The sequence below is a fragment of the Centruroides sculpturatus genome, unplaced genomic scaffold (assembly GCF_000671375.1).
Source record: "Centruroides sculpturatus isolate CEXI.00-Female unplaced genomic scaffold, Cexi_2.0 scaffold599, whole genome shotgun sequence".
In the NCBI taxonomy this organism is placed as follows: domain Eukaryota; kingdom Metazoa; phylum Arthropoda; class Arachnida; order Scorpiones; family Buthidae; genus Centruroides; species Centruroides sculpturatus.
This window is the reverse complement of record NW_019384829.1, coordinates 88346-100917: the sequence shown is the minus strand read 5'-3', so window position 1 is coordinate 100917 and position 12572 is coordinate 88346. Positions and strand designations below refer to the sequence as shown.

Below are 12572 nucleotides of genomic sequence, written 5' to 3'. Positions count from 1 at the left end.
GAATGTCAGCATTCACACAGTCGTTTCGTGTATGTACGAAATATTTGCTAAATATCATTATTTCTCACTTACACCGGCAAATGTCGACATTCAGCATGCACTGATGGTGAATGTTGAATAAAAATATTTTTATTATGTTAAGACAAAAATGCAACTTTTTAATATGTCAAAATAGGAGAAAGCTTAAGTAAAAGCACATGTAAATAAACTGTTGAACTTAAAATGAACAGTACATTCTAAATCATTAAAGAAAATAATACAATAATAAGTTTACACATAAATTATATGATTAATGTTATGCAATCTTATTTTAATGTTATAGAATCTTATTTATTGCAACAACTTAAACTGTTATGGCACTTTGAATTGCACAAGAGTCCCTTGCTTTTACAACTACATTTATTCGTAGAACACTTCTTTTTGCAATGACAGCGTGTATAGCCTTGCCCTCCAGTTTTCGAGTTAGCTGCAGCTGCTTCTCTCAGTGATATTTCTTGAGAAGAAATCTCATCTATAGAAAGTAACTTTTCTTTACAAATTACAAACTGATTATGGGTTTTTTTTTTAACTCTTTCCGCCTTGTGGGCACTAGGAGGGCCTCTTTTTGCAATCCCATTATGGGTTCGGCCAGGCCCACAATGGGGCTGCCAGGTGGTGAGGGACGGGGCCCGACATATCCGAACAGACCTCCTCCGAATAATTCCTGGGGATTTTTCGACCCGTTCGGATTCGAACCCGGGTCCCCCAGAGTGGTTGGCTGCCATCTTGACCGCTCAGCCATCCGGCCACTGACTGATTATGGGTATAAAGCTGCTTGAGGGTACCATTTTTGTTTGCTAATTTATAAAAGTCAGAGTCTTCTATTCCAACAACAACCGCCAACACGTTTTGGGGATTTGTACAGCCACGGTCGAGATCAGGGACTTGTATTGACAGACTGTCGCCTCTCTGTCCACATCAGCTTATCTGTGTTTGTCGACATACACCGGTGATTGTTCGAATGTATAGTAATATAACCAAATGTTCGGTCTTTAACCGACCTATTTTGTATGTGTCGACATTCACCGGAGAATATCGACATTCTCTAATTTCGGTCTTTCACAGTAACATATGCACTTCATTTTTTAAAATACTTGTAAGGAGGAAAAAAAACAAAAAAGAAATGAAATAAAAGAAAAATCTTTATCAATTTAATTGATTACATATTAAACAAATTTCATTACTTTATGGTAGTAATACAATAAATTGCCTGCAATGGTATGGTAGAGAAGTCACAGCATTGGAAGTACTCACACAAATGATTAATCATATTTTTCATCACTGTCAGAACTCATGCCTGAATCATTATCTGAAAGTATGCCATCTTCTGAGCTATTGAGTACATTTGAAATTCCATACTTATGAAAGCTTTTCACTGTCAACTTTTAAATTCATGTCCAGGCAATCTGAATCTACTCACAGATCATCTCAACTTCTAGATACTTTAAAATGAAAGAATTGAAGCAAGTAAGTTGCATGTAGCAATTGCTAGATGGTTGCACATTAGCCTGTCTGTCATTCAGAGTAAAGAATCATTTCTACAAATTGGGTCAGTATCTGGAAGACCACCACTAATTGTCCAAAATTCAACAACTAAAGACAGATGTATCTGAGCTGTTTGGTTAAGATAGCAACAGATAAAACTGCCTTGGATGCAATTTGACCACAAAAATACTTTGGGGAATATGGTGTTGACATCTGGCATTAGTTGAATGCTTCATGAGGTGGTTATGTTAGGAGAAAATGGTCTATGCACCTTTCACTCTCTCACTATGCAATGAGCAGGAATATCTAAACTGGTGCAAGTTTCATGGACAAGGAACAAAGTGTCTTCTCTCTTTAATTAATTAAGGATGAGTTCGGGTTTGCTTTTCAGAATTATTCTAAATACTCTCTGATCTGCAGAGGAGCAGGTATTACTATCATCCCTCAAACATCCTGAAAAGCAATACTTGTGGAGGTGCTAGTTTGGGCAGCCATACAACCTGATAGGACAGAGGTATAGGGATGAAATCTTGGATCAATTTGTCGGACCTTATGTGGGTGTGATAGAGATTCAGTTTATTCTTATTCTGATAGAATGGATTGTGGATCAGTATTTTGAGTTGAATATCATAACCTGTATGTAGTCCCAGCCAATCTCAATCTTGTAGTGCTCATTTGGGATGCTCTAGGGAAGGGATGATGAACCGTTTTGAGTCTGCATGCCATATAGTGAGCACAATCATGTTTTAAAATATTTATATATATATATGCCAAAGTTTTAAGATTTTATAATGATATTTAAGGAAATGAAACAAATATGCTTTAATTAGAATAAATATAAAGAAGCTGATGTAAAAAGGATGATCAGATGAAAACCAAAAAGATAATTGAAAAAAGAGACAATAAACTGAAATTGAGTGCCACATGATTTCTCCAGACATGCTGTAGATTTTCCACCCTTGCTCTAGGGAGATGTTTCATCTCTTCACCCTCAGAATCTCTAGGAACTCCAACTGGCTATACAACAAGAATGGCAAAATATTTCAGTTATTTGATCAATTTGCCCTGTAAACAATACAGAAAATGCTGTGAGGTGTGTATTGCTATAAAAGGCAATCATATGTTTCATTAAATTTTACATGCCACATTAGAGATCTTTTTTCACATGTACTGTACATGTCATCAAATGTTTGCACTTAATTACTGAAATGTATATTCATTAATTCATTCTTTAATATGACTTTCTTAAAAATTTTATATCCTGTATATAAATATTAAACACTTAATCATAAAGTCATTTTTTTTACAGAAGGAAAAGTATTTTCAGAAGGAAAGCTAAAAACCTTTGAAGATGATAATCCAAGAAATCAAGATGAAGCAATTTATCAAATGCTCAATGCTTGGAAAGAAAAATATCCTAATGAAGCAACCATTGGAAATTTAGCCGAGACATTAAACACAATTAGAAAATATGAAATTGCAATCAAATTAAAACCCTAAATTTCAATCTTTAGAAGTTACTGAGGTTAAAAAATTGCCAGAATACAAGGTTTTCATAAACCAGTATCATACTTTTATATTTTGTGCCTTTTGAAATATAATAATCTTGTAAATTATTGAAAAAGTTACAAAATCATTACAAAAATAATCATTACAAAATGTAATGACTATTTGAGATTATTTAGATTGCCAAAAATTGTCATTATTGGAAATAATGACTGTATACTTAATTACATGGATATTATCGATATAGAAGTCATAATATTTACTCATATAGACATATTTCAGCATGAAAGAGAATCTCTGCACTAGAATAATGGAGGAAAGCATCATGTAAAATAATGAATTTTAATAAAATCTTTTTTATGTAGAATGAAAGACTTTTTTACACGCATAAAATGAGTAATTATGACGTNACTTTACAAGAGAATCGTATACATAATAGTATCTATTGAGTCAGAAAAACAGATATCAGTTTTGTTACTATATATAACAGTATGTAAAATATACAGTATAAAGATGTACAGTACATGTTTATTAAAGAAAAATTCATAACATTACTGTGAGAAAGAGAAGGAAAAAGTTATATTAAAATAGCCTTTACTTGAAGAATTGACTTATGTAGTTATATATTTTCAAAATACCTGTTGTTTTTTTTAATTATAGAAGCAAAAAAGTTGGTTTTTAAAATCAAAGAATTTTAGAAGTTGAAAAATTAGCCAATAGGATTGTTTGTAGTAAAAATACACTACATAATAGAGAAACTTTTTTAATTAAAATTGCTGAATCAATACTATATTAAAATAAAATCTATTAAAAATACTTTCTCCTTTACATCTATTCAACTGATAAAGCCTTGAATGTAACAGTTCTTATTTTTGCTTAAACATTGTATCTTAAAATACAAGATGGCAATATTTAAATTTCCACTGTTCAGCAGTGTCTGCAGTTCAATCTTATAGCTAGATTGTTCTCAAATTTGATAAGTAGATTAATCAGAACATGCAATGCAGGATTTTGCAAAAAAAGTATTTTAGAGCCAAAATTCATCAATGGAGAAGTGTGGTGCTGTAATTTAAAAACATCATTAAAATGGACAGAAACATAAATAACAATAATTATAATGAATTGAAACTTTTATTGCATTTTACTAAAAATATTATTACAGCTAGAAAACGGTTAATATCAGCAGTTGAATGGTCATTCTGAACATTCATGGAGCTTAGTATTGTTGGAAACCTCCTATCTAATTTGGGGACATTGTATTTATTCACATGGAATAGAATTTGGTTCAATGAAGTCACCATTCTTGATGAACAGACACTGTATTCTGTGCTCACTGTTCTCAGTAGCTAAACATAATGCATCTGAAGGAATGTTAGGTGCATGTTGACAGTCATCTATAAGAATGTGTCTTCCTGCCACTGCCACTAACACAGGTGATAACTGTAATATTGTGCAAAGCATTAGCTATTTTGGCTACAGTGGTGCCAGAATTCCCAGTTTGAAAGTTTTTGTACTGAAATATTTTTTTAGAATCCTGCTTCCCATGTTCCAATTAGTCTACCTACCAAATTTGGAAATGTTCTGGTTGTTAGATTTAGTTGCAAATGCCTTTGAACAGGGGAAGTTTAATTTTGGCCACTTTGCATATATTTTCAGAAAGTTGTGAGTGATATGTAAACTAATTAAAACAGTTTAATGCTGTTTGGAGGAAATAAGATAAGATCTGTTTCTTCTCAATTTTGGAAAAAACAGATCTTGTTTCAAGAGATGCAAGTGCTGCAGATAGTTTCAGAACAGCACAAGTCCCATTTTGGAATCCCAAAATTTAATTTTAGTGCAGAAAATTCAAATAGTACTGAATTTTTATTGACATTTTAAATACTTGAACTGCAATATTAAAAAGAACTTGCTTTTTGTCACAAAAAAATAATAATTTTTCTGATTAAAAAAATCTACTTCAATGATCTGATTCAAGCATGAAGATAATTTTACTTTATTTGTAACAATTATTCAGTTTATGGAATTAAATTTAGCATGGAGAAAATGGTAAACATAATTAGTTATCAATGCTCAATACTTCAACATTGTATTTAAAAAGTGAACTAAAATCAGATTTTTCAAAAATTTCCATAAAAATTTTGATTTTTGTAACTTTGTTCTTGAAAGGAAAATAAAATTTTGTGAATTTCTAGGAAATTTTTATGATCCATATGAATCCTGAATAATATAGTTGTAAGTCTAAAAGTAATTTAGCAAAAAAAAACTTTTATCTAGTTTACTTGAAAGCATTTCATATTCTGTTTAAACTTTGTTATGTGTAATTTTTATTTAAAAAATAATTAAATTTATTTATTCTGATTTATATAATTAGATTTGAATGTCATGAACTTACAATTCTAGCAAAAGCTATTAGTTAGAACAAAATCAATTATCAAATTAATTGACAGTCTTATAAATAAAATTATAAATTTACTGGTAGATAGCCAATTATTTGACTAATACTTGTCTTTAAAAAGGAAAATTGGTTGAGCCATCTTTGGGGGGGCAGTTACTTTCTTTCTTGAAGAAACATTTTCCAGAAGTGTCAGATTTAATATATTTTCAATTAAAAATTGTCTTGAATGGCTTCTTTTGATAATTACATCTGTATTTACAAAAAATTAAATAACATCAATGAGAATTAGATCTTATATTAGGACTAAAATTACAACACAATAATGAAAAATAACAACATATTTAAAGAACTAAATGATCAATTGCATGAAACGGCATCTCAGCTATGTAATAGTAGAATCCAATGATGATAGATAATTAATATTTACCAATAATTTAATATTTTTAAAAACCTAAAATTGAACAAAAGTACTATTAAAACTATTAGTTTTTCACTAAAACTTTTACTGAAATGCAAGTAGCAGTTTATATTCAAATTCAGCTTATGTTCGCAACCCATTGATGTAAGTCTGCATCATGTGAAGATCACATGATGCAAAATTGTGTCAATTGATGGCAAGTGTGTTAACCACCATTTGGTTACTTAATTATGGTAGTGTACTAGCAATCAGAGTAGTCTGGCCACATGTTTTTTAATAAAATGTAAAATCAAAAGAAAAATCAGTGTAAATCAAAGGCTTACGAATAAAAGGAAGAATTGGCATGTATATAATCCAATAATAATAATGTGACAGTTCCAGTGTGCTAAATTAATTTTGCTGTTTTATTTCCACAGAAAAATTATATGAAATAGTAAGGAATACAGCAGCTTTACTGTAAGATTATAACAAGATCAGCTAATTCTTAGCATGGCATTGACCTTTATAAAACAAAAACAGACATGCTGTGATGTTCAAATCATATCATTTTGATTATGACCATGGCAGAAACTGTTGCTTTAATTACTAAAATTAATTGAAAATTTTAATATGAATGTAGAAATATTACAAATAAATTTTTAATAATATTTTCTTTCTCTATTAAATTACCTTCTTATTATTTAGGACTACTATATATAACAGTATGTAAAATATACAGTATAAAGATGTACAGTACATGTTTATTAAAGAAAAATTCATAACATTACTGTGAGAAAGAGAAGGAAAAAGTTATATTAAAATAGCCTTTACTTGAAGAATTGACTTATGTAGTTATATATTTTCAAAATACCTGTTGTTTTTTTTAATTATAGAAGCAAAAAAGTTGGTTTTTAAAATCAAAGAATTTTAGAAGTTGAAAAATTAGCCAATAGGATTGTTTGTAGTAAAAATACACTACATAATAGAGAAACTTTTTTAATTAAAATTGCTGAATCAATACTATATTAAAATAAAATCTATTAAAAATACTTTCTCCTTTACATCTATTCAACTGATAAAGCCTTGAATGTAACAGTTCTTATTTTTGCTTAAACATTGTATCTTAAAATACAAGATGGCAATATTTAAATTTCCACTGTTCAGCAGTGTCTGCAGTTCAATCTTATAGCTAGATTGTTCTCAAATTTGATAAGTAGATTAATCAGAACATGCAATGCAGGATTTTGCAAAAAAAGTATTTTAGAGCCAAAATTCATCAATGGAGAAGTGTGGTGCTGTAATTTAAAAACATCATTAAAATGGACAGAAACATAAATAACAATAATTATAATGAATTGAAACTTTTATTGCATTTTACTAAAAATATTATTACAGCTAGAAAACGGTTAATATCAGCAGTTGAATGGTCATTCTGAACATTCATGGAGCTTAGTATTGTTGGAAACCTCCTATCTAATTTGGGGACATTGTATTTATTCACATGGAATAGAATTTGGTTCAATGAAGTCACCATTCTTGATGAACAGACACTGTATTCTGTGCTCACTGTTCTCAGTAGCTAAACATAATGCATCTGAAGGAATGTTAGGTGCATGTTGACAGTCATCTATAAGAATGTGTCTTCCTGCCACTGCCACTAACACAGGTGATAACTGTAATATTGTGCAAAGCATTAGCTATTTTGGCTACAGTGGTGCCAGAATTCCCAGTTTGAAAGTTTTTGTACTGAAATATTTTTTTAGAATCCTGCTTCCCATGTTCCAATTAGTCTACCTACCAAATTTGGAAATGTTCTGGTTGTTAGATTTAGTTGCAAATGCCTTTGAACAGGGGAAGTTTAATTTTGGCCACTTTGCATATATTTTCAGAAAGTTGTGAGTGATATGTAAACTAATTAAAACAGTTTAATGCTGTTTGGAGGAAATAAGATAAGATCTGTTTCTTCTCAATTTTGGAAAAAACAGATCTTGTTTCAAGAGATGCAAGTGCTGCAGATAGTTTCAGAACAGCACAAGTCCCATTTTGGAATCCCAAAATTTAATTTTAGTGCAGAAAATTCAAATAGTACTGAATTTTTATTGACATTTTAAATACTTGAACTGCAATATTAAAAAGAACTTGCTTTTTGTCACAAAAAAATAATAATTTTTCTGATTAAAAAAATCTACTTCAATGATCTGATTCAAGCATGAAGATAATTTTACTTTATTTGTAACAATTATTCAGTTTATGGAATTAAATTTAGCATGGAGAAAATGGTAAACATAATTAGTTATCAATGCTCAATATTTCAACATTGTATTTAAAAAGTGAACTAAAATCAGATTTTTCAAAAATTTCCATAAAAATTTTGATTTTTGTAACTTTGTTCTTGAAAGGAAAATAAAATTTTGTGAATTTCTAGGAAATTTTTATGATCCATATGAATCCTGAATAATATAGTTGTAAGTCTAAAAGTAATTTAGCAAAAAAAAACTTTTATCTAGTTTACTTGAAAGCATTTCATATTCTGTTTAAACTTTGTTATGTGTAATTTTTATTTAAAAAATAATTAAATTTATTTATTCTGATTTATATAATTAGATTTGAATGTCATGAACTTACAATTCTAGCAAAAGCTATTAGTTAGAACAAAATCAATTATCAAATTAATTGACAGTCTTATAAATAAAATTATAAATTTACTGGTAGATAGCCAATTATTTGACTAATACTTGTCTTTAAAAAGGAAAATTGGTTGAGCCATCTTTGGGGGGGCAGTTACTTTCTTTCTTGAAGAAACATTTTCCAGAAGTGTCAGATTTAATATATTTTCAATTAAAAATTGTCTTGAATGGCTTCTTTTGATAATTACATCTGTATTTACAAAAAATTAAATAACATCAATGAGAATTAGATCTTATATTAGGACTAAAATTACAACACAATAATGAAAAAGAACAACATATTTAAAGAACTAAATGATCAATTGCATGAAACGGCATCTCAGCTATGTAATAGTAGAATCCAATGATGATAGATAATTAATATTTACCAATAATTTAATATTTTTAAAAACCTAAAATTGAACAAAAGTACTATTAAAACTATTAGTTTTTCACTAAAACTTTTACTGAAATGCAAGTAGCAGTTTATATTCAAATTCAGCTTATGTTCGCAACCCATTGATGTAAGTCTGCATCATGTGAAGATCACATGATGCAAAATTGTGTCAACTGATGGCAAGTGTGTTAACCACCATTTGGTTACTTAATTATGGTAGTGTACTAGCAATCAGAGTAGTCTGGCCAGATGTTTTTTAATAAAATGTAAAATCAAAAGAAAAATCAGTGTAAATCAAAGGCTTACGAATAAAAGGAAGAATTGGCATGTATATAATCCAATAATAATAATGTGACAGTTTCAGTGTGCTAAACTAATTTTGCTGTTTTATTTCCACAGAAAAATTATATGAAATAGTAAGGAATACAGCAGCTTTACTGTAAGATTATAACAAGATCAGCTAATTCTTAGCATGGCATTGACCTTTATAAAACAAAAACAGACATGCTGTGATGTTCAAATCATATCATTTTGATTATTACTATGGCAGAAACTGTTGCTTTAATTACTAAAATTAATTGAAAATTTTAGTATGAATGTAAAAATATTACAAATAAATTTTTAATAATATTTTCTTTCTCTATTAAATTAACTTCTTATCATTTAGGACAGAACATACTAATACATAAAGGTAGAAATATTCATATTGGTAACAGTTACAACTTTACACAAGTTCGCACAGCAGTATCAAACATTAATATTAAGAAAAATAAAAATCCTCCTTCAGAATTTGCTCCTCAGTTTACTGAAAGTACGAAGAGAAAATTACCAGATGAAATAAAAGGTATATATTATAAAAATAATAAACATATATGTAAAGAAAATTATGTATAATAGTGTATATGTGTGTATAAAATGAATTTCAGATTCAGTTCGTGAAATAGATCCTGAAGCCATGCATTTTGTTGCTGAACATATAGCTAGTGACTGGAAGAAACTAGCAAGATATCTTCCTCCAAGTAAGTAACATATTTAAGAATTGTAGCGAATTCTATTCTGGGCCAAAGTCAAGGCATAGTTCTAGGATGTTGTTATTGTATTATTAATGTACAGTATTACATCTTGTTCAGTTGATATTGGTTCCTATTGCAATGCTAGACTAAAATCAAGGTATAGATACCAATAAAGTAGATACTTTTTGTGCTATTTTTTATGGAGGAAATAATTAAATTATTTAGCATTTTAAATAACTGGTTGACTAATATCCAATAATGATTGTGTATTATAATGCCACATGTTAAAGTTTAAAACACATCTTAAAAATGTCTAATTACCAGAAGTTAATGGTAATTATATCAAACTGATAACAATAAGCAATAATTACGACTATGTTTCAGGTTTTTTGGGACATGCTAATTGATATTACATAAATCATAACCATATCTATGGTTGCAATAAATGCGGTTTGTTATGTATATTGTGTACTGTACATATGTAAGTGTTGTTTGAGAAGTTTGGTAAATTTCTTTGAGATGGTATTACAGTTCATTAAGTGCAGCACAGTTGGCAAGTTTCTTTCTTCAAATGACCTCTTGCAAAGTTTTAGCCACATGTGATGCATAATTAGCATTTGACAACTATTGAATCAACTACTTTCACATTTGCTCCAAAAAAAATGGAAAAAAATGAGTTAATAAAGTAATAAAACATTTTTATTTGAAGTGAACAGCAACACATATAAATGCTTAGTTGGATGACGTTTATGGAGATTCTACACTAGCATTGAATACTATTTATTTCTGGATAAATCGGTTTAAAGATGGCTGTACATGCACTGAAGATGAAGTGCACTCTGATTATCCAGTTGAGGTTTCCATGAAGAATATCATTGAAAAAAATCCATGGTATTGTAATGGAAGACCACTGAGTGATTATGTAAGTGCATTGAGATTGATGAGACTGTAGGTATCTCAACTGAATAAGTAAAAAGTATCTTGCATGAAAAAGCTGTGTGCATGATGGGTGCCACAATTGCTGCCTGTCAACCAAAAAATGCATTTGAAAGGACATTTCACTTCAGTGTTTGGTGATTGCAGGACATTGTGCTGAATTGTGACCATTTGAAGAAATTTGGATCCACCAAGTAACACCCGAGTAAAGACAGTAAACAATGACTGGTGAAAATATGCCAAAGAAGACAAAGATTATTTTGTTGATTTAAAACAGGGCTGTCCAATTCATTTTGGAGGCTGGCTATAATTTCAATTACATGTCAGTCAGTGGGCCACCTAGTGAATCATACTTGCTTACACTCATGATTCTTCTATAAATGGATATATATTTGAATCAAACAAAGCTTTAAGTTGCACATTTTTTAATAATAATACCTAATAAAAAATACATCAATGAGACCTATGAAGGGGCTTATTAACTAATAATTTTTCAATATTTGGTGACAACAATTTAATTTTAATATACAAAAGTCGACTCAAAACTAATAGAACAAGTGTAATAAATGCATAGGTTAGATATTAACAGTGGTGTGGCTCACCGTTGTTAATACTTAAGTCATAGTTCATTTTGCAATCGACCAATCACGTGGCATTGGCATTATTGGTAGCACGACATTGTGCATGGTGACAGCCGACCACTACTGTGGGTGGGCAAATTCAAATGTGTTGGCGGGCCTGGGTTTGGGCAGCCTTGATTTGAAAGGTGATCACAACTATTTTTTGGGTTTACCAAGGAATAATTTTGATCAACTTCTTGGAAAAAGGGAAAGCAATAACAGTAACCTATTAATGGCATAGTTGCATTGTTTTGAAAGATGAATTCAAAAAAAATCAGCCAAGATTAGTGTACAAAAAGAGTGCTCTTTCACCAGGACAATGTACAGTTCCACAAATTCAGCTTAAAATTATTTTCTCATTCATCCTATACCCTAGATTTGCCTCTGTTCAATTTCTTCCTGTTCCCAAACTTAAAAATTTGCTTAGTAGAAAGAAATTTTTATTAAATGGAGTGTGTCATTTTGCAGAGTTTCACAAAACTTTTATTTCTGGTAGGATGAAAAAATTGGAAACTTTATGGACCAAGTGTGTAACCCTCAATGCAGACTATATTGAGAAATAAAACTGATTTTTTTTTTTCTGGAAAAAGGTGTTTAACTTGTTTTTTTTGCCAAACTTTTCAAACAATTTTCATAAATGAAAAAGTCAACAAAAAATGGGGTGCATGAATAATGTATGTGTTACTGTGAATGACCGATATCTGACAAATGTCGAGATTCTCCGGTGAATGTCAGCATTCACACAGTCATTTCGTGTATGTACGAAATATTTGCTAAATATCATTATTTCTCACTTACACCGGCAAATGTCGACAATCAGCATGCACTGATGGTGAATGCAGTGGCGTACCGTAGTGGGGGCGGCAGGGGCGGCCCACCCCGGGCGGCACTTTTTAGGGGGCGGCAAAATTGCACAATAAATAATAATAATGTCTTGTAAAAATTTGAACCATCCTAATCTATACTTGCATCGCGCCTACGATAGTGCTATCGTCCGGACAGTCCGGGAATCGGCTCGCCGGGTGAACTAGTAACTTTTTCGTCCGAGGAATTCCTGCGAAACCTGTTGTTTTGCTTGTACGATTCATTCGCGTTCATATACACCACTAATATCCAAT

General features: G+C 30.4%; 2 protein-coding genes across 3 annotated transcripts in view; both read left to right on the top strand.

Moving 5' to 3' along the window:
• Positions 1-3432, top strand: part of LOC111630074 (autophagy-related protein 18-like) — a 37547-nt gene extending 34115 nt beyond the window's left edge. For both annotated transcript variants that reach the window (XM_023374094.1, XM_023374093.1), the window contains one exon: positions 2834-3432. In XM_023374094.1, coding sequence (XP_023229862.1) covers positions 2834-3024 — 191 coding nt within the window. In that variant the 3' untranslated portion in view covers positions 3025-3432. The remainder of the gene's footprint in view (positions 1-2833) is intronic.
• Positions 3433-9518: 6086 nt separating this feature from the next.
• Positions 9519-12572, top strand: part of LOC111630080 (ankyrin-2-like) — a 7561-nt gene continuing 4507 nt past the window's right edge. Inside the window, exons 1-2 of the mRNA XM_023374105.1 lie at positions 9519-9729; positions 9812-9904. Coding sequence (XP_023229873.1) covers positions 9841-9904 — 64 coding nt within the window. The 5' untranslated portion in view covers positions 9519-9729; positions 9812-9840. The remainder of the gene's footprint in view (positions 9730-9811; positions 9905-12572) is intronic.